This window comes from Canis lupus, chromosome 7 (assembly GCF_048164855.1).
Source record: "Canis lupus baileyi chromosome 7, mCanLup2.hap1, whole genome shotgun sequence".
In the NCBI taxonomy this organism is placed as follows: domain Eukaryota; kingdom Metazoa; phylum Chordata; class Mammalia; order Carnivora; family Canidae; genus Canis; species Canis lupus.
In genome coordinates this window covers 35,040,429-35,062,551 of record NC_132844.1, presented here as the reverse complement: position 1 = coordinate 35,062,551, position 22,123 = coordinate 35,040,429, and the positions used below count along the sequence as shown (strand labels likewise).

At 38.0% G+C, this 22,123-nt stretch overlaps 2 protein-coding genes across 6 annotated transcripts in view; one reads left to right on the top strand and one right to left on the bottom strand.

The window, feature by feature from the left end:
- The window catches only part of MYO6 (myosin VI), a 143,856-nt gene extending 140,779 nt beyond the window's left edge, over nucleotides 1-3,077 (top strand). For all 5 annotated transcript variants that reach the window (XM_072832300.1, XM_072832303.1, XM_072832302.1 and 2 more), the window contains 2 exons: nucleotides 492-710; nucleotides 1,258-3,077. In XM_072832300.1, coding sequence (XP_072688401.1) covers nucleotides 492-710; nucleotides 1,258-1,457 — 419 coding nt within the window. In that variant the 3' untranslated portion in view covers nucleotides 1,458-3,077. The remainder of the gene's footprint in view (nucleotides 1-491; nucleotides 711-1,257) is intronic.
- Nucleotides 3,078-7,212: 4,135 nt separating this feature from the next.
- Nucleotides 7,213-22,123, bottom strand: part of IMPG1 (interphotoreceptor matrix proteoglycan 1) — a gene marked incomplete at its 5' end in the record, with an annotated part of 106,874 nt that continues 91,963 nt past the window's right edge. Inside the window, 3 exons of the mRNA XM_072831581.1 lie at nucleotides 7,213-8,344; nucleotides 9,891-9,963; nucleotides 19,475-19,670. Of these exons, the coding sequence (XP_072687682.1) occupies nucleotides 8,267-8,344; nucleotides 9,891-9,963; nucleotides 19,475-19,670 (347 nt within the window). The remainder of the gene's footprint in view (nucleotides 8,345-9,890; nucleotides 9,964-19,474; nucleotides 19,671-22,123) is intronic.

The following is a 22,123-nucleotide window of genomic DNA, read 5'->3' as shown; positions in this document are numbered from 1 at the left end:
GAAATAGTGATTAAATTGACAGCTAGAATTCTTCACATTTGTGAAATTACCATTTAACTGTTTTATCATAAACAGTCTCATAAAAATTATTCTGTGGCCTTTGATTCTGAACTCTTTGGAGATAACATAAATCCTAACAAATAATACTAGTTTGCTTTCCTGCCATGTGAGTTTTAGGTTACTGACACAGTCATTTGTGGGAATTTCCTTGGGCTTGTTTGTTATTATTGCTGGTGTTGTGGAGTGTGTGTGTGTGTGTGTGTGTGTGTGTGTACAATGTTAAGGAACATCTTTAGGGTAAGAAAATTCTAAGATTACACTCTAAGTTTTATTCAGTTATAAGCAATTAATATTTATATTTTGTTTTTAAGTTACTAATATTAGGAACCCTCTTCTTCTTTAAAAAAAAATGTGTAGTGCTTTTTAGGATTAAAGGCTGTTTTCATTATCCCCTGGGCTGCTGGTGTAACTTTCCTTGCTCTTTGTAATAGCTCAGCAGAACCCAGCGTCTCAGCTTCCTGCCAGGCAGCAGGAGATGGAAATGAACCGGCAGCAGCGCTTCTTCCGCATCCCATTCATCCGCCCTGCCGACCAGTACAAAGACCCGCAGAATAAGAAAAAAGGCTGGTGGTATGCCCATTTTGATGGACCATGGATTGCCCGGCAAATGGAACTCCATCCTGACAAGCCACCCATCCTTCTTGTGGCTGGTGTGTATGATTCACATGAAAAAAACCTTATAAAGCAAAAAAGGATTATAAACCCTTTGAATGAAACTGTCTAACATATAATGTAATAATTCATTAAATATCAGGTTTGAGGGATGGAATTTTGCAGTTAAATCACACTTCCAGTTAATTGAGGATTAATTTATTTATGATGTGAAATCGCTTGGATTAATTATGTCCTCATAGAGAGCACATAGAAACTTGCCTGTGTCCTAAGAACCTTTTCATTGGTGTTTAATTATATCAATTAGTTTATAATTGTTTAAAGAAATGTAGCATTTTTTTTATTAAGGCTGATAACTTGTTTAATCAGCTGTGGTGTTAATACTTTCTGAAAGGGTCCTTGGTGGAGGACAAATTTAAGTTGCTTCTGGTGAATTTATTAAGCAGATTTCTGTCACAGAGGAGGAAAAGAAAGGTTTAAAAGTTTTTATATCTATGAGAACTGAGAACTATTTCAGGAGTAAAGTTTATAGTAAGTCCTTCTGAAAAGAGAGATGGTTTATTCTCTGATGCCTCCCCTGTGCAGGTAAGGATGACATGGAGATGTGTGAGCTGAATCTTGAAGAGACGGGCCTGACTCGAAAGCGTGGTGCTGAGATTTTGCCAAGACAGTTTGAAGAAATTTGGGAACGCTGTGGAGGCATCCAGTACCTCCAGAATGCAATTGAGAGCAGACAGGCTAGGCCCACGTATGCAACGGCCATGCTGCAGAATCTGCTAAAGTAGATGTTGCACCTTAGCTGACAGCTGGGAACCCTTGCCGTGGTAGCAAGGAGGGTCTGTGCCCCAGAGATTTAACAGTCTTTGATCATATTAGAACTGCTTCTACAAAGAGAACAGATTTTAGTAATCATGGCTTTTTGTTAATTTAAGGTAAATTATGGTAGTGAATTTGGGGCCTGAAAATTATTTTCCTGTATCCAGCTGTAACTGTTCAATTCCTTCTCATTCTAACACTTGTTAACACTTGGACAGATTCTGACATTTCTCATTCTTTGCCAACAGACTACCTTGAAGTCTATCATAATTGTTCTTTAGGAAAAGAGATTTTTTTTTAAACTCAAAATACTAACTTTGGAAGGAGGCACAGAACCATATAACTGGAATAATGAAACCTTAGCTTAAATTTTCTTACAAAAATTAAGGCACTTAAAATAATCAAGGCACTGATCTTTTTTGATCTGAAAAAGTGTATACATTACTTTTTCAGAAATTAATGGAAATTTGCATTGAAGGTGGAAATTTTAATTCCCCCCCCCCCTTTTGCAGTGTCTTAATTTGAGTAAAACAATTTACCTGAACTTCTAGAATTCCAGAAAGGGCCTGAATGCATGTGATGTACTCTGTGATAAAGAAGGTACTCACAGTATCTTGTATGGATTAGTTTTTCTTTTCTATCACATTGTGTCACTATGGAAAATATTTTTTTCTATTCCATGGACAAATAAAGGAAATTCTCAAAGCATTTAAATGCTTCAAAGTTTTGAGATACCTTGTTTCGCTTAGAAAAGGAAAAGGGTTTTTGGTGGCACTGTGGCTTAACTGGACTGAATTCAGATATTCTTTCAACTTCATCTCAATTGTGATTTTTGTTTCAGAATCTTGTCCAAGTTGTTTCATATGATTTAAGCTAGTGTTTTGCTGCAAACCATCTTTGTTTTTAAAAAGTTCCTAGTATCTTTTTTGGTCTTGAGATTTTGGTAATTGTAGAGCTGTTTTATAAGCTTTGTGATTCAAAAGTCCAGTACTTAATAATTCCTTATTTCATGTAACTGATAATTTAATTTTTTTTCTTTGTGTGGTGTTAGTTTTGATCAAATGTCAGCAGTTTCAAGCCTAATATTTATGACTTCATATTAGAAATTTGGAGATAAAGATACATCAAGGAGTTATGTTGGCATAATCTTAATGAGTCTTGTTTGTATTTTAGAATAAAATTAGAAAAATAAAATTATTCTTTGCACTTTTTCTCCCTGATTTTTAAATACCTTAACCTTTGAAATGGATTTCTAGTGATTTTTTTTTTCTAGAAAGAGTACCTCAGTTAGGAAAATATTTCCCAGCTGATTAGATTAGTGCTTGTGAGCCACAGTTTTCAGAGTTGCTTCTCTCATAATATGTGTCTTAGTACAGGAATATTTATTTATTATGATACTATGCAAATGATTGTCTCCTGTTAAAGAAATTAAGTGGTCCTGTCTGTGCTATTGAGAATGTGAATATGATTATCTTTTGAAGGCTGTATTACTGCAGAAAATCACCCACTCCTGGGTCATTTGGTCCCTGTGATTGGTTGACAGAAGGTCTGGTTACTGAAAATAAATGACCTATTCTCTCTTCTCATCACTCGCCTTTAATTGGTGTTTTTATTTGATAGGATAGTGAATGATAAACTTAACTAGTAGCAAGTAAAGTCCTTGAAGACAATTTAATAACCAAATTGATTTTTAGTAAGTTGTCCCATTAGTGCTGCTTTCCGAAGGAGTCTTACATATCTCCCAGATACATGTAAGCTCTAGACAGAAAACTCATCAGACAGGTTAAGATTATTATAATGAGAGAACTTAATGTTTTGAAGAATTTGTAAGACATTTATCACAGCAAACCATCTTTGTAAGTCTTTAGTAGGTAATAAAATTATAGTTTTAAGCCATTTTGTTGCTAATTATGTCACAGAGCTGTTCTAGAACTTATTATCTATTTAAAGTAGTCTCCTGAGTTAATTTTGGCTACCAGGAGAATTGCCCTAATTCAGATAGACTTATGATAACCTACATACAATAGATGTGTGCGCGCACGCGCGCGCACACACACACACACACACACACAGAGAAGCCCCTTTGCTGGAAAAATTTGGGACCCTACCAGCCTTTAAGGAAAATAGCAGAAATGGTGTTCTAAAAGATGTTGATATAGCCACTTTACAGTATTCGCAATCACACCCATAAACATTATGTGAAAACTGTAGGAATCAAAAGTAAATTCCTACTTTAATGTCATCTTAATTAAGATTTAAAATTTTAAATTTAAACCATGCTGTATATTAAGAACTAATCTTAATGCTTGTCTTACTCAATACATGTTCCTTCCTTAGTGTATACTTTGCAAAAGTAGACATACATAAAATATTAAAAATGAGAAGGAAAAATGTTTTCACATTCCATTTAATTATAGTATAATTCCTAATTCCACTAACATATTTAAGGTATGTATTGTGAGCTGTGGGTATACTCTGAGAGCAGGAATGTTTCTCTAATACACATAGGTCAAGAGAACAATGAATTTTCTTAGTTGTAAAGTTGAGTAGATGGCACCTTCTCTCAAAGGATTATGTGAGGAAAAATGAAATAATGCACGGAAGACAAGCCCACACAAGAGATATTGTATTGTAACTCACATTCTGCTTCTTATAATGACTTTTTAATAGGTCATTCTTTCCTATAACACAGTGAACATTTTTGTAAGAAAATACAACCTTACATGGAAGATAGATGGTCTTTGTGGCAGCTTAGCTAGAAAACAGAAATTTATAGGCAAGAATAATGAAGATTAATTGTAGAACTTTATTAATTGGAATAAAAAATTTTTTTAAAAATTTCATTCACAGGTTATTACGATGGTTCTCAGGGGATCCAGATATATAGATCTTTGGTTTCTTTACATGAAGTACCTTGAATACTTGGATAAGTAGAATAAATATTATTGAATGAATCAGCCAGTCAATAATCCAATATTAGTGGTAGGTCTGCCTCCTTTTATAGACGAGCTAAAAGAGATCAAGAGGGGTCAAATAATTTAGTTCTAGACCATAAAAGAGATTATAAATGCTTTTGTTCCAGTCATGTGGAGCAAAAAGAATCAAGCAAATGTTTTTGAGTAGCTCCCTGTTGATTTTGTCATTCCACACCTTCAGAAGATGTGACATTTTCACTATATATCATTACCAGAAATAACAAGTATTGAGAGTTTTTAGTTCTCTGAGAAGAAATAAAACTAACAAGGGAGGGGAGGATAGAAGATCTCTAAAAATGAGAACAAGGATAAGTTGAGGGGATCAAATGTTAACAATAAGGAAGAAGAGAAGCAATGGTGGAAGAGAAATCAGTCTGCCCCTGAAGACTCTACATCCCCAGGTTGAAGAACACTGATATGTTTTAGGTGACAAAGCACTCCAAGATCTTAGCTGAGTTTTAGAATGAATTGAATGTAATAGAGAAGCAGAAACTATGGTTATTAATACTTGGATGAAGAGAGAACTGGTATATAAATTCTTGGCATGTAGAAATGGCAGTGCCACACTGGAGAGGGCCAGCAGTAAGGAGACATTCTGTGCATCAGCCTCATGAAGGGATAAAGCTGAAAGACTTTGAAAGGTAGAGTCTACCCAACAGGTAGACTTCCCCATCACTAATTTAATATATGAAGTAAGTAAGTTTGGTTGTCATACTTTTCAAGAAATTTTTCAAAAGATAATCAGGAAAAAAATGTGCATTACAAAAAGAATCTTTACTTTGTATCTATGCAGCATCTCCCCTTCAGACCTCAAATAGGCTTACTAATTGGCCATTTTCTTTTCACTTTTGAAAATCCATGTAATTGCAACTGATACTTAATTTTTCCTCATTTCCTTAAAAAATGTATATTTGATTCTTTCTTAAAACACTGATGTACTGGAAACAGAAATAATAAATGCTGTCTGTGTAGAATTTCCTCTTGCATCTTGTGCTTTTCATACAGTTACAGGGTGTTAGAAACAAAACAGCTGTAAACACGGCACTTGTTCCAGGTTTCAGATGGAGTAAGTTGCAGAGTCTGGGGTCCCGAGCCTTACCCAGTCACCAGGGCTGGAAACCCTGTGCAAGTTGGCTGGCGGAAGAGCCAGAGGAACTCAGGTGACCAGAACATCCTTGAGTTTTGGCCCCAAACTGTTACGGGTTTTCCGTCCAGGGAACAAGTAGGACCATGTGTGACCTGCGACTACTCACACTGACTAGATTGTAGAGAACCCAAACCTTGGCTGCCTTTCCCCAGGCCTTTACCAATCTGTTGATGAGATGATGGGATGTAAAAATTGGGGATCCAAGGAAGAGCTCTTGCTGAAATTTGGAATATAGGCAGTCTCTAGAAGCTACTTCATGCCCGCATCTGGAACCTACCATGATGCAGGTGGGTCTTCTGAGAGTGCAGGTCAACGACTCTTCTCCAGCTGGTTGGGAAAGACCAATTCAAGATGTGGGTAATCCAATGAGTGAGAGGCTCGGGCTTCAAAGGGCGGCCTTTCTAACCGAGGATGGAGTGTTTACATACTTCTCTTTACCCATCAAAAACTTCATTCCCGGGACACCTGGGTGGCTCAGCAATGGCTGAGCGTCTCCCTTCAGCCCAGGGCATGATCGTGGAGTCCCAGGATCGAGTCCCACATCGGGCTCCCTGCATGGAGCCTGCTTCTCCCTCTGCCTGTGTCTTTGCCTCTCTTTCTCTGTCTCTCATGAGTAAATAAATAAAACCTTAAAAAAAAAAAACTACATTCCCTACTCTTGTTAGAGCACAACTGAAATGTAGAGGATGGAGGGCATGTTATGAAGATGTGATCACGTTAGATTTTCATTTTCTCTTTTTTATTTATTTTTTTTAAATGTTTTTATTTATTTGAGAGAGAGAGAGAGAGAGCATGCAAGCAGGAGTGGGAGGAGGGGCAGAGGAACAAGCAGACTCCCTGCGGGTTGTGGAGCCTATCACAGGGCTGGATCCCAGCACCCTGAGTTCATGACCTGAGCTGAAGTCAGATGCTTAACCTACTGAGCCACCCAGATGCCCCTCATTTTCTCTCTGACACTTTTTTTTTTTTTTTTTTAGTTTTTATTTACTTGAGAGAGAGCATGAGCAGGGAGAGAAGCAGAGGGAGAGGGAGAAACAGACTCCTTTACTGAGCAGGGAGCCCGATGACATGGGCCCTGATCCCAGGACCCTGGGATCATGACCTGAGCCAAAGGCAAGCTCTTAACCAACTGAGCCACCCAGGTGCTCCTCATTTTCTGTCTTGATGGAATTGTTTTCATATGTTTTTGGTTGCCCTATCATGCTTCTTAACAAACATGTTTTCCTCTGTGTTCCAGGGACATGGAAGTGAGTAGGTATATCTCCTGCCACCATTCTTTGCTTTGTGGCACTTGATCAATATATCACAATTTGAAGTCCTTATCCTATATCACAATTCCTTACTCTGGGATAGGATTGGGGTGGGAATAGGATGAATGCTATGTATTTCTGAGGCCAAAGGAGTGGGTTATCAAGGGTTTATAACTAGGGGGAGAAATACCACTTCCCGAAAGATTGTATCTATTATTAGGAAATATTTGTTTTTATTCTTGAAGTTTTACTGCTAAAATATTGCTATCAATGTTTAATATTTTATCTTTTGGTAGCATGAAAGTAATTTATCATAATCCATAAAGAAAATCTAGGGAATAGCTAGTAAAACACATCCATTTTATTATAAATCTATGAATATGGTGCTTATATTTTATTGAAATTAATGTTTTGCAGGAAATATTTTAATAGTGGAACATTTGAAATAGATACAGAGGAATCATTTTTCTTTAAGTAGCACATTAAAAACTGGCTAAAATAGATTACCTTGATACCAATCTACCCATGCACAAAGGAAAGTTAGTGTCGAGTATTCAATGACATTATTAAATTATAGGAAGGCATAGTTCATCTGTGATGGAAAACAGGAGTTGGTTATGTTACAAAGTACAAAGTCACTTTTTCTCCCCAATATAGGGTCTGGCCTTAATATATACAGCTTTATGTGACTGGTCACAAGAAAAGTTAGATTTCCCATGGTATGTATATGTGAACCCCAGTTCCTTTTTTTTAAAAAAAGAACAATTCAGAAATTATTGGCAATAAAATGATCTGTGCAAATACTAATTTCCAAAACTAGTGTGCCTGAAGAATTGAAGGGATGTGTGTGTGTGTGTGTGTGTGTGTGTGTGTGTGTGTTACAGACATTGAAGTGTGGAGCAAATACACCCCCACCAGTGTTTACATACTGGATACATTCATGATTCAGAGAGACCTGCGTCTCCTTGTACAAGTAGTCATCTTTTATGGACAATGTAACCCATGAAGTCAGCTTTGCTCCCTTCTATATTTCTCAACCTCCCTCAAACAATAAGTAAGCTGCACTTGTAAATGATCTGTGAGTAGTATTTTAAGGGCAGCTGGAAGCAAACCTGGTTTGCTCTCACTTTGACTATGGGTCAGGAGTAGCTGAAATATGTTTTACTGATTGTGTTTTGGGTTTTGATAATAAGCATATTTTTCTGCAGAATGTGCTAGTCATCAAGTACACAATTCTCTATTTGAAACATGGTGTGTATTGGTTCTCAATGTTGACTCTATGCCTGGATTCCAATGACTGGTGAATATGCCTGCCTATATTTTCAGGACTTTAAGAGTGGATACAATTTTCCTGGAGAAAGCAAGCCATTTCTCTTGAGACAGATTAAATTACAATCTGTACATTTTTAATTTCCTTCCCCATCTTGATAGTTAAATTCTTCATATCCTCCGGTCAGTACTTCAGAATTTCTTTTCCTGATTATCTGGAAGAGAAATAGTTTTAAGACTTAAGAAATGCCACCTGAGGTCAAATCTGTATTTCACTCCAGTGTCACTTCTGCTGGTGTTAGAAAGAATATGCATGCTGTTTAGGGTGTCCTCTTGGAAAGGTTTGGAGATGCCCTCCAACATATTCCTACCTTTATAATGTAGTAGGAATATATTCCATCTCTTTTTAAACCCATTTAGATTCTCAGGCTGAACCATCTCTTGAAGCAGAAGGGACAAACAGTTCATGACCAGTCACCACATTCCCAACCGTAGCCGACGTGATTATTCTATGCTGCTTCTTTGTTTGAAATGTGGTCCTTAATTTTACCTAGTACTTTAGGATTTATTTGGTGTTTCCATCCTCCCGGACATTTTGTTAATATCAAATCTGATGTTTCATTGTCATTTTTTGGCTCTAAGACTGAATTTTTTCTGACTTTCCAATTTCCTTTACTTCAGGAAATCAAAATAGCACACGTTATTCCCAGTGTGCACCTAGATAACATGAAATTGAGTCTTTGGTGTGGTTGCCTCAGTATCCTTGATTATATATTGATGGTAATAACTTGTTTCAGGTACAAGCTTTGATGCGTTCATTTCCACCCAACTCTAGATCTCAGGTAGAGTGGGCACTGGTTGATTATCACTCACTCTTACCATCAGAGGTGGTACATTTTTTTGAAATTTTAAATTTTAGACTAAAAGTTGTTCAAGATATTTTCTCAAAAGTTATTTTTAAAAACTGTCTAATTTAACCTGGTTATAGATAGGTTATTTCCCTTTGTAAGAAAATTATTTTAGCAAAATAACTTGGATGAATAATTTGAAAGGGATACCTAGAACACTGGAAGGAACATTTATCTGAGGATGAACCTTTAGGAATTTTTCAATCTACTCGCTGTTCACAAATCATGTTTCTCCTATAGATTTTTCTACATATTTTTGCTTTAGCTCATTATTTGAAATCAAAAGAAGATATTTTATAAGAATATGCATAAAATTATTCAGTTCCAGGAATATAAATTATTATGAAAATTTCTACCTGTTGCAATGCAGTTGCTAAATTGCACATAAGCTTTTATTAGAAAAAGTGAATAAAATACTTGGATCATTTCTGTTATTTTATTGTTTTGTTTATACACTTCAGGTATTTTTTAAAGATTTATTTATTTATTCAGAGAGAGACAGGGGCAGAGACACAGACAGAGGGAGAAGCAGGCTCCATTCAGGAAGTCCAACGTGGGACTCAATCCCGGGTCTCCAGGATCACGCCCTAGGCTACAGGCAGCACTAAACCGCTGCGCCACCAGGGCTGGCTGACCTATACATCAGTTAATGCCAGCCTTGTCTCTATTTTCCTTGCACTAAGAAATGCATCCGTCTCTCACCCCTGCTTACAATACTAAATTAAAAAGCTAGGTGAATAAATGGAAAGTGCTCTTACTTATCTCTATTTAAAACAAGAGTCAGACCTAGAAATATTTTAAATTTTCTTTAAAATTCAGTAATTAAAACCAACATATAAAAGTATTATTTTACCTTGTTATTTTGCTGCTGTTGGAACTTTTTAACACGAGTTTTGTATGCTTGATTTCTAGAGTGACCTGGTGACCTACAAAAGAGAGCAAAAACATGGTATCCTATTTCCTGGGCTTATCAATATTAATAGCCACTCTAACCTTCTACTATTTTGGCTTTAAAATTACTATGACAATGAAAATGGATAGCCTGTTTTTGCAGGGGCCTTCCATTACAGCTAGAGAACTATGCCTTCTGCATCCGCTCCTGAGTTTTGCCTTCCAGTTGGCTTACTGTTTCTTAGGCAGTGGTGTCAGAAGGATTGAGCAAAGCTCATGGGAAAGATGAGTGATAACTTCACCTTGCAAAAGTGGAGTTATTTTTTGCTGTTTTTTAAAGTCAAGCTGTGAGTCGTGGTTGCTGAAAAACAACTGTGCAAGGACATTTGTTCATACAATTTAAAAATAAAAGTTATTTTAAAATTTGACATTTATAATTCAAGACTTTTTAATATACATATTATATCATTTCTGATGATAGTGTATACACATTTTGCACCTTGCTTTTTCCCTCTTTCCGTGATAAAATGGACATAATATTGGGAATACTTTCTGTTCCCTTATCAGTAAACTGTTTTCTTTCTCCCGACATGCTGTCCATTATAATTCCAGGGAAAGCTGGAGAGAGGGTATCACTATAGGAAGGAAGGAAGGAAGAGTCTCTCCTGGAGGTGTAGTTGGAGAAGACTTCATTGTTCCCGTTTACCACCAGCTAAGGGAGCATTTTTAGCTCCTACTTACCCTGGCTGGGTAATTTGGAGGATCTGAAAATCCTAAAGCATGGGCTGGTGCCTGGGGTCAGACTAGATCACAGATGAGGAAACTAGGAGGATAGAAATTTTCCAAAGGGCCTGGTGAGGCCAGAAGAGCCCTCTGCCCCCAACCCCCATACATTTAGATACCACCTTGGAGAAAGGAAGGGAAGGGAAAGGATTTTGAGCCTGATTCTATATTCCAAGGGAACAGAGTTGCCTAAAGTGATTGCTTCAACCATTAATCCGATGAAGTATTAAAATTGGATTGGATTATATTACTCTAACCCTCCCTGCTTAGTTTCCTCCCACCCCCAACCCTTCCCTATCCATAGGAGAAAGTGCTTAGAAGGGAGTCAGGAACAATGACTAGAGATAAAAAATGGATTCTTCTCCTGCCTGAGGTTTAGCAAGTTAGTAAATCTGGGATCATATTGTAGTTAAGACAAGTGCTTTCTCATTAAAATCTCCTCATAGATGCCACTTTGCATCATCATTTCTTTTATCTGGCTCCTATGTTTGGAAATAATTTTCATTTCATAAAAAACATCATGGAGGACACATTAGGCCTATTAAATTAAAGGACAGAGTAAAAATTTTTAGACTGAGGAGGAAAAGTCATAAATAATTTACTCTATTAGATCTAGATTTGCATTTTCTGCATATGTATAATGATAATTGTAATTAATAAAAGTCAAACTCATTAAGCTAAAAAAGGGACCTCTTTTTGTTTACAAAATTTTGTTTACTCTTGGAAGAATTTTTACCAAGTCCCTAATATAACCGAACCTATGTATATAGGACAATCAAAATTTAAGGAAATGAAAACTGTATGGGGTATACTTGTAAACACTGAACTGAGGAAAAGAATAGAAGGAAAACCAAAAAGTAAAAATAGAATGAATGATGACTTGGCAGTAGAATGACAAAGAAAACAAACTGAAAATATTCATTGTGTATCAATGGACTCATCAGTAAGGCATTTGCCTTTGATATAGTTTTCCCATCTCTTTCTTCACTTTCAGGTGGAGTGACAAAAACACAGCCCAGTTTACAAAGCATTAGAGAATCCTGCTTTTGTTGTGACACACTTCAGTGTTGTCAGCTGATTTGCTTCTGAGTTTAGGCTTATTTTTTTTTTTTGAAGATTTTATTTACTTATTTATGAGAGACACAGAGAGAGAGAGGCAGAGACACAGTCAGAGGGAGAAGCAGGCTCCATGCAGGGAGCCCGACGTGGGACTCCAGGATCACGCCCTGAGCCGAAGGCAGATGCTAAACCGCTGAGCCACTCAGGCATCCCATGAGCTTAGGTTTAAATGCCAGTACGGACTCTCAGTTTTTTCCTTACAGGGCTGCCCTTTGATATCAAACAGCTCCAATAATGCTAGCAGCAGAGTAGTTTACCCTGAAGAGCACTATCTGATTTGTTCCTCATCTAAACCCATGAATGTATTCCTATCATCCCCATTATATAGGCAAGAAATTTGAGTCTTAAAGTTGTTCTGGTTGCAACTATTTGGGGTATTGCTTGAATTTTAACTTGTTCTAACTCTAAAGCCTCCAGTCTTAATCACTGTCTTCATCGATGGTTGATAAGGTCTTAAACTGTTATCTGATCCTCACTTAAGTAAACTGTCAGAGACACATAAATGATGGCATCTTGAGGCAAAGGAGGAGGTGGCAGGGATTCTGGGGCGGGGGGGGGTTCCTTAGCACCACTGTCCTTTGGTTGTTCCTCTGCCTAGAGTCTGTCTGAGGCAGCTCCTGGGGGCAAGGCATTTGTCCTCATGGGGAAAGATCAGGGTTTAACATTGAGCAATTCTTGTCCTTTCTATGGTTAACTGGAATAGTAGTTGAGTGTATCTGTCATTCCACATATTTCCTATACTTTTCCTTACATATTTGAATCATACAAAATTGTCAATATTTGATGATTGGTTATTGAAAAAATGGTAATGCCATATCGTTGAATCTAATATACTTATAAGTACATAGTTTTAATATTAAATTATTATAGAAACAGGATATATTATCCTGCAACTTACTTTCTCATTTAATTAAAATGTCTTATTTCTATGGCAGCTCCAGTAGAGCTATATTACTGCTTTTAATATGGAACTGTTATGTTCCATAGTGACTAATATACCACACATTGTGTGACTTAACTACTTCTCCATAAATGAGATGTCCAGTCAAAGCATGATGCTGTGAGCATTTTTGTAAATGTATCTTACTGCACAAATGCAACTATTTTTCTAGGAATAATTGTCTAAAAGTAGAGTATTTGAATCAAATTTAAAATTTTATCAATAGGGATCCCTGGGTGGCTCAGCGGTTTAGCGCCTGCCTTTGGCCCAGGGCGCGATCCTGGAGTCCCAGGATCGAGTCCCACGTCGGGCTCCTGGCATGGAGTCTGCTTCTCCCTCTGCCTGTGTCTCTACCTCTCTTTCTCTCTCTGCGTCTATCATGAATAAATAAATAAAATCTTTAAAAATAAAATAAAATAAAATTTTATCAATATTAACAAATATTTCTTGGAAAAAGGTTTTTCCAATTTACACATCCACCAGCAATGCTGGATAGAAGGAGAGATCACAACCAACACCAAAGAAATACAAACAGTTATAAGAACACATTATGAGCAACTATATGCCAACAAATTAGGCAATCTGGAAGAAATGGATGCATTCCTAGAAACGTATAAACTACCAAAACTGAAACAGGAAGAAATAGAAAACCTGAACAGACTCATAACCAGCAAGTAAATTGAAGTAGCAATCAAAAATCTCCCAACAAACAAGAGTCCAGGGCTGGATGGCTTCCCAGAGGAATTCTACCAAGTATTTAAAGATAAAGTAATACCTATTCTTCTGAAGCTGTTTCAAAAAATAGAAATGGAAGGAAAATTTCCAAACTCCTTGGAGGCCAGCATTACCTTGATCTCAAAAGCAGACAAAGACCCCACCACAAAGGAGAATTACAGACCAATATCCCTGATGAACATGGATGCAAAAACTCTCACCAAAATACTAACCCATAGGATCCAACAGTACATTAAAAGGATTATTCACCACGACCACGTGGGATTTATTCCTGAGCTGCAAGGCTGATTCAACATCTGCAAATCAATCAATGTGATACACTACATTAATAAAAGAAAGGACAAGAACCAAAGGATCCTCTCAACAGATGCAGAAAAAGCATTTAACAAGGGACAGCATCCTTTCTTGATTAAAACACTTCACAGTGTAGGGATAGAGAGAACATACCTCAATAGCATAAAAGCCATATATGGAAAGCCCACAGTGAATATCATTCTCAATGGGGAAAAACTGAGAGCTTTTCCCCTAAGGTCAGGAACATGGCAGAGATGTCCACTATCACCACTGTTGTTGAACATAGTACTAGAAGTCCTAGCCTCAGCAATCATACGACTAAAAGAAATAAAAGGCATCTGAATCAGCAAAGATGTCAAACTCTCAGTCCTCACAGATGACATGATACTCTACGTGGAAAGCCCAACAGACTCCACCTCAAAATTGCTAGAATTCATACAGGAATTCAGCAACGTGGCAGGATATAAAATCAATGCACAGAAATCAGTTGCACTTCTATAAACTAATGAATGAGACAGAAGAAAGAGAAATTAAGGAGCCAATCTCATTTATAATTGCACCAAAACCCATCAGAGACCTAGGAATAAACCTCATCAAAAAGGCAAAGGATCTGTACTCAGAAAACTACAGAACACTCGTGAGAGAAATTGAGGAAGACACAAAGAAATGGAAAAACATTCCATGCTCATGGATTGGAAGAACAAATCTTGTTAATATGTCCATGCTACCTAGAGCAATCTATACATTCAATGCAATCCCTGTCAAAATGCCATCAACTTTTCTCACAGAGCTGGAACAGATAATCCTAAAATTTATATGGAACCAGAAAAGACTCCAAATAGCCAAAAGAAAATCCAAGCTGGTGGCATCACAATTCTGGACTTCAAGCTCTATTACAAAGTTGTAATCATCAAGACAGTATGGTGCTGGCACAAAAACAGACACACAGGTCAATGGAACAGAATAGAGAACCCTAAAATGGACCCTCAACTCTAAGGTCAACTAATCTTCAACAAAGCAGGAAAGAACATCCAGTGAAAAAAAGACAGTCTTTTCAGCAAATGGTGTTGGGTAAATTAGACAGCCACATGCAGAAAAATGAAACTGGACCATTTCCTCATACCATATGCAAAAATATACTCAAAATGGATGAAAAACCTAAATGTAAGACAGGAATCCATCAAAATCCTAGAGAAGAACACAAGCAGCAACCTTTGTGACCTTGGCTGCATCAACTTTCTTACTAGACATGTCTCTAAAGGCAAGGGAAACAAAGGCAAAAATGAACTATTGGGAGTTCATCAAAATAAAAACCTTCTGCACAGCAAAGGAAACAATCGACAAAAGGACAACTGACAGAATAGGAGAAGATATTTGCAAATCTTATCAGATAAAGGGCTAGTCTCCAAAATCTACAAAGAATTTATCAAACTCAACACCCAGAGAAAAAAATCCAATCAAGAAATGATCAGAATTGGGGATCCCTGGGTGGCGCAGCGGTTTAGCGCCTGCCTTCAGCCCCGGGCCTGATCCTGGAGTCCCAGGATCGAGTCCCACATCAGGCTCCCTGCATGGGACCTGCTTCTCCCTCTGCCTGTGTCTCTGCCTCTCTCTCTCTCTCTCTCTCTCTCTCTCTAATGAATAAATAAATAAAATCTTAAAAAAAAAGAAATGAGGATAAGACATGAACAGACATTTCTCCAAAGAAGACATACAAATGGCCAATAGACACATGAAAAAATGCTCCACATCACTCAGCATCAGGGAAATGTAAATCAAATCACACCAGTCAGAATGGCTAAAATTAACAAGTTGGGAAACAACAGATGTTGGTGAGGATGTGGAGAAAGGAGAAACCCTTGTACATCGTGGGTCAGAATGCTGTGGCCACTCAGAAAACAGTAGGGTTTTTTGAAGTTCCTCAAAAAGTTGAAAATAGAGCTACCTTACCACCCAGGAATTGCACTACTGGGTATTTACCCCAGAGATAAAATGTAGTGATATGAAGGGGCACCTGCACCCCCATGTTTATAGCAGCAATGTCCACAGTATCCAAACAATGGAAAGAGCCTAGATCTCCAATGACAGATGAATGGGTTAAAAAGATGTGGTATACGTATACAATGGATATTACTCAGCCATCAAAAAGCAAAATCTTGCCATTTGCAGTGACATGGATGGAGCTAGAGGATAGAATGCTAAGCGAAATAAATCAATCAGAGAAAGACAATTATCATATGTTCTCACTCACATGTGGAATTTAAGAAACAAAACAGAGGATCATAGGGGAAGAAAGAAAAAATAAAACAAGACAACATCAGAGAGGGAAACAAACCGTAAGAGACTCTCAATCATAGGAAACAAACTGAGGGTCGCCGGAGGGGGTGGAGTGCAGGATGGGGTAACTGGGTGATGGGCATTAAGGAGCACAGCTGATGTAATGAGCACTGGATATTATATAAGAATGATGAATCACTGAACTCTACCTCTGAAACCATACATTATATGTTAATTAACTGAACTTAAATTAAAAAAAAAAAAACTAGTTTTCTCTGATGTTACCCACACTGGATATTTTTGATATTTTTTTTTTTACCAAACTCATGAATAACAAATGTTATCTCTTTATTGCTTTTGGATTTCCCTAATTATATTGAGACTGAGCACATCTTTTCCTATGTTTTCCTGGTCATCTGGATTTTTTCTATGAATTGCACTTCTGTATTCTTTGTCCATTTTAATATTAGCATGTTTGTCTTTTACTGATGTGTAGGAGCTCTTATTATTATGGCTGTTCAACCTTTATGATATAAGATAGGTTATAGATATTTTTCTCCCACCTTGTTAATATGTTAATTTTATTTATGGTGACTTTTTTCCTGGGGAAATCCTCTCACTGTCATCTGGGTTGGTGTCTTAATTAGGGAAGTCATTTTTTAGTTGAGGATTATAGAAATGGTTTTAAAAATAGTTTTCCTCATACTTTCAAAGTTTTGATTTTAGGTTTCAATCTTTGATATGGAATTGATTTGTCTATAGTAAAAAACTAATTTTATTTTTTTCTAAATGGAAGCCAATTGTAGTCTAATCATTATTGACAAGTCCATGCTTTCCTTACTGATTTGAAATGCTTGTTAAAATAAATTCTCTAAATATAAAGGTCTGTTTGGGGTTTATATATATTTGTTCTGTGTATTTATTGTCTAAGTGTTCTAAATATTATTTAATGTATTACTATTCTACAGAGCAACCTCTCCATCATTGTACTTCAAGATTTTCTGTTGTACATTTTCATTTTCAGAGGAAATTTAAAACCAGAATGTAAAATTCCATATCGAATCCTGTTGAGATTAACTTGGAGAACGTTGGCAACATTATCATAGCCCTCACTCACTTGAATGGATACTCTGTGCTTCATCTTCTTTGCAAAGATGCTTTTTAAACATAATTTCATATACTGCTTGCAGTAACCCAATAGATGGATTTTATTAGTCTCATTATTCAATGAGGGAATTGAGATTTTGAGAAGTAATTGGTCCAAGGTGACCTGATTAGTAAATTGCTAAGCCAAATTTTTAATAACAATTTGACTCCAGGATATTGCATCTTAACCACCATTGGGCTAAGTCACTGTCTTTAAAGTGTTAATATTTTAAAAGAACAGGGTAGGTCATTTTTTTTTTCTGAAAAGCATTATTTATTGGAAAGAAATATTAAAGGAAGTCTCCTTAATCCAGCAAGGACAAATACAGTACCCCTATCCCCCAAAATATATCTCCCATCTGCTCACAAGTTCTCCCCCTGCCCCAATCTCTTGGGATTCCCTGGATTTGTCGATCTGAGGCCAGGGCCTCCATCTGCAATGGAGTCAGTTCCCAGAAGGTCCAGAGCAACATGAAATAGTGCTACCCTATACTTTCTTATCAAGGGATGATGGCCAAAAAAACAACAAATTGGGGTGCTTTGCTTGACAGCTCATCTTAATATCCAGTTCTTCAACAAAGCCTCATACAAGACAGAAGGTAAGGCGTTCTTAGGTGAAATCAAGCTTCCGTGATAAACCGGTTCACCGAAACTAGCAGATGATTCCAAGAAGTCTTTAAGGGATAATTATGCCAAAAGAGGAATCCACACAGTCAAGACATGGCTTTCTTAGGAAGATACAGCTGTTTAATCTTAGCAAGGGCAGCTGCTCTTCTTTCTGTGTTCTGGAACAAGGCACGAATTAAAGCTTTTACTTCACTGGAAGAGAATGCAGCTGCCTAGGGCCCCTTAGTTAACCGTACTGAGTTATCTATCTAGCATTTGTGGCTTGTTGGAGGGGTAGTGTTAACTATTTAACATGGAATGGTGTGCTTTAACTTTTCTAGCGCGTTGTCTTCTCATTATTGGGGGAGGGAGGGTCTCTGCTGGCACTGTCTAACCTGCTTACCTGCCGAATTAGCAGTTTGCTTGTGCTATAACCGTTTAAATTGTAGGTGCGACTTAGGGTAGGCTTTAAAGTGCTGGGTGGTGATTTGAGTTCAAACAATAAAAAATTGTATTTTTTCAAAAAAAAAAAAAAAGAGAGAATGGTACCTTTCTCTAGTTTCTTGTTGATTGAGTAGGCAGATGGTCATGAGCTCCCTGCTGGGAAATTAGAGGCTGTGGCCACTAGAGTGAAAAGACAGTAAAAACAACCCAGGATGATCTACTAAAGATAAGGGTCTAAGGTGATCACCACTGAGGAAATGTCCAGGTGTGTGATTGGAAACTGTTGACCGGGAAAGGTGAGATGGGCTCACAATGAAGCTCTTTAAGGGCAGAGTGCACAGTGTGGACTTTATCTGGGTGTCACAGGACTTCGAAAAGAATTAGGAGCTTTTGTGTTTCCTGATTGTTTATAACACCATCTACACCCTAAAATCTGACTTATGAATAGAAGGCCAATTATATCTGCCTCTTTTTCCCTCTTCTTAAGAGCTTCTCTTAACCTTTTCTGTTGGAAATAAAGGATTGATGAAACATATTATATCTATAGAATAGATTACTATGTAATCATTAAAAATGATGGTACAGAAAATATGTAATGTCATGAGGGAATGTTCTATAAAAAAGCTGAGTATACAGAAGTCAGTCTGATTCCATTTTGCTTTAGAACATTCTATGTAAACTTTCTGTATAAACATGTACATCAAAAGATAATAACAGTTAATATGAATATCATATGATTTTCCTTTCTCATAATTATCTATATTTTCCAAATTTCTTTTAATGAGAGCTATATTTACAAATAGGGAAAAAAACAAATATTACACACACACACACTCCTCAACACCAATTAACGTAGTCGACCATATGGTATTATTTCTTAGAGCTGACACACATTCTTTTTTCTTCCCTTATTGGTGTTAATTAAATACTGTTGAAAGGTTTGGAACAGTGGTCTCGAAGTGTGGTCCCTGGGCCAGCAGCAGTAGCCTTCCCTGGGCCGTACCCAGACCTACTGAATCAAAAAAGAGCTTGGCAGGGCCCGGCCATGTGTTTTAATGAGTCCTACTCTGAGAGATTTTGATGATCACTGGAGATCGAGAACCATGGGTTTAAAGGAATGTAGGCATTCATTCTGATGATAGGTTTCTCAAAATCAAGAATAACAAATTTGGAGGTATATACAGTTACTGTGCTCGACCTACCTGCACGGAGCTCCCTTACCCTGGATGACCTCACATTCCTCTATGGGTGCACAGATGCCCGGGGCCGGGTGGTCCAGGTGCCCCTGGTCCTCATACCCTGGTCTGCAGCGACATTCTGCTTCCTTGGTCCACTCATTTTTTATACACTGGGCAAATTCACCACAGGCCAGGAATTTGCAGGGATCTGCTTGATCAGCTGTAAGAGATGGGGCAGATTTTAATGAACTCATGGATGCCTGAGCAGTGGAATCGGCAGAAACCAAAAGTTAAGAGACCAAATATATTTGCCATCACTCCGTTTTGGAGTGGGTTACACAATAGTGAGAACAGACTGGAGGGAAAAGTGAAATGCACATTTCTGTATCTTTGAGTTTATAAACATAGGTGATAACATATCTACTCTAAATATAATCATACACAAACTTGGCTGTGCAGTAGAATCAGTGAGAGGCCTTGTTAAAACACAGATTCCTGGTCTTAGCCTCAGTTTCTGAGGCAAAGGGTTTGGGATGGGGACTGAGAGCCTGCATTTCTGAGGAGGTCCTAGATGATGCTGATACATTGAGAGAGCACATTTTGATAACCACCGTATGAGAGAATTAAGATTTTTTATTTGTTAGGGTTTTTTTTTTAAGATTTTATTTATTTATTCATGAGATGCAGATTGAGAGAGAGAGAGAGGGAGAGAGGCAGAGACACAGGCAGAGGGAGAAGCAGGCTCCATGCAGGGAGCCTGATGTGAGACTCGATTCCTGGTCTTCAGGATCAGGCCCTGGGCTGAAGGCAGGCACCAGACCATCGAGTTACCCAGGGATCCCCAATTTGTTAGGTTTTTAAGGTGAGCATTTTCTGCAGAGATGAGCCGTGAAAGTACATATTTAAATCAGGTATACCTTATAAAGTAGTTAAGTATTTAATGTGGGACAATTTCTTTTCTCTTAGTCCCTTGCTGATCTCCTGGGTCCTAATGTTCAAGATCTTTCCTTTGGGTTAATCGTTTTTCCCCCTATTAAAGTTCAAATAGATATCTAGTCTCTGTTTTGGTTGTTTTTTTAATATTTATTTATTTATTTATTTATTTATTTATTTATTTATTTATTTAGAGGCAGAGACACAGGCAGAGGGAAAAGCAGGCTCCATGCAGGGAGCCCGACGTGGGACTCGATCCCAGGTCTCCAGGATCACACCCTGGGCTGCAGGCAGCGCTAAACCGCTGTGCCACTGGGTCTGCCCTGTTTTGGTTGTTGTTGTCATCTTGACTTTTCTCTTACACTCTAAATTCTGTAGCATTGTCACAGATTTTTTGTAAAGTGGATTAGAAAATCAAGGGAATCTCAGAATATTTAGCTCTGGGAGGCCTGTGGCCCCTGCCAGCTTTCCCATTTTTATAGAGGTGAGCACATGGAGCTCTCAGGCAGAGAAGTGAATGACCTGGGTACCCACATGCTGATGGCAGAACCAGAACAGGCCTCTCAGTTCTCAGACCACTGCTCTTTCTGCACTGAAAGGGTTTCCTTTTGAATCACAGCAGTCATTTATCCTTCAGATTATTCTTTCAATAAGAACCTATTATGTGGGATCCCTGGGTGGCGCAGCGGTTTGGCGCCTGCCTTTGGCCCAGGGCGCGATCCTGGAGACCCGGGATCGAATCCCACATCGGGCTGCCGGTGCATGGAGCCTGCTTCTCCCTCTATGTCTCTGCCTCTCTCTCTCTCTCTGTGACTATCATAAATAAATAAAAATTAAAAAAAAAAAGAACCTATTATGTGCAAGGAGCTAGGGCACAGGTAGCCATGCGTAAAGCTGTTCTTCCAAGAAGCCTAGGGGCGGGTAAGAAATTTTTTTTTCTCCAAATCCTGGGTGAAATAAATGTAACAGGTTTCTTTCTCTTTCCCTCATTTCTCTTTCTCCCTCTTCTCTCCAAACTCACCCCCTTCTCTTTTTATTTTTGAATTTCCTAGGCTTGGGCATTGGGTGGCTCAGTGGTTGAGCATCTGACCTTCAGCTCAGGTCGTGTATCTGGTTCCCCACTGGGAGCCTGCTTGTTATGTCTCTCTGCCTCTCTCTGACTCTCACAAATAAATAATAAAATCTTAAAAAAAAATAAATTTCTTAGGGTCATTAATAAGCTAAGGCCTATTGTGAATCTTCAAGTGGAGAACATAGTCAGCTGCTATGCCAAGTTCACTGCCCACAAATCTCTGTGTAGGGTCACACAGGGGGCCCGCAATATGGAGTGAGAATTTAGGTGAAGTTATATTTCTCTGCAGCTTGAGGATCCCTTATGGACAAGCAGGCCTGATTAAAGCGAACTGGCTTCTTCTGCTTGAAAGTTCCTAAAGCTGGCCATGTTATGGGATCCTTGTCACTGTCAAATTTACCCTGACAACCCAGGTGATTCATATCCAGGGCCTGGTATAATAAATAACAGCTGTCAGCAACTTTACACTCAAGACTTGTAGTCTTGATCATGGAAATCAGGGGGAGTAGTTGGGAGGGTCATTTCCCTCTCTCCAGTGGGGAATAGTATTAACTAAGGAAGCTGATGGAATGCACAGATCCTACCCCTCTGAAGATTTACAGTAAATGTGTGATAACCAAATGAGTTTCATGTTAAAAAATAAAAAAAAAATTACTGTTTTACTATTA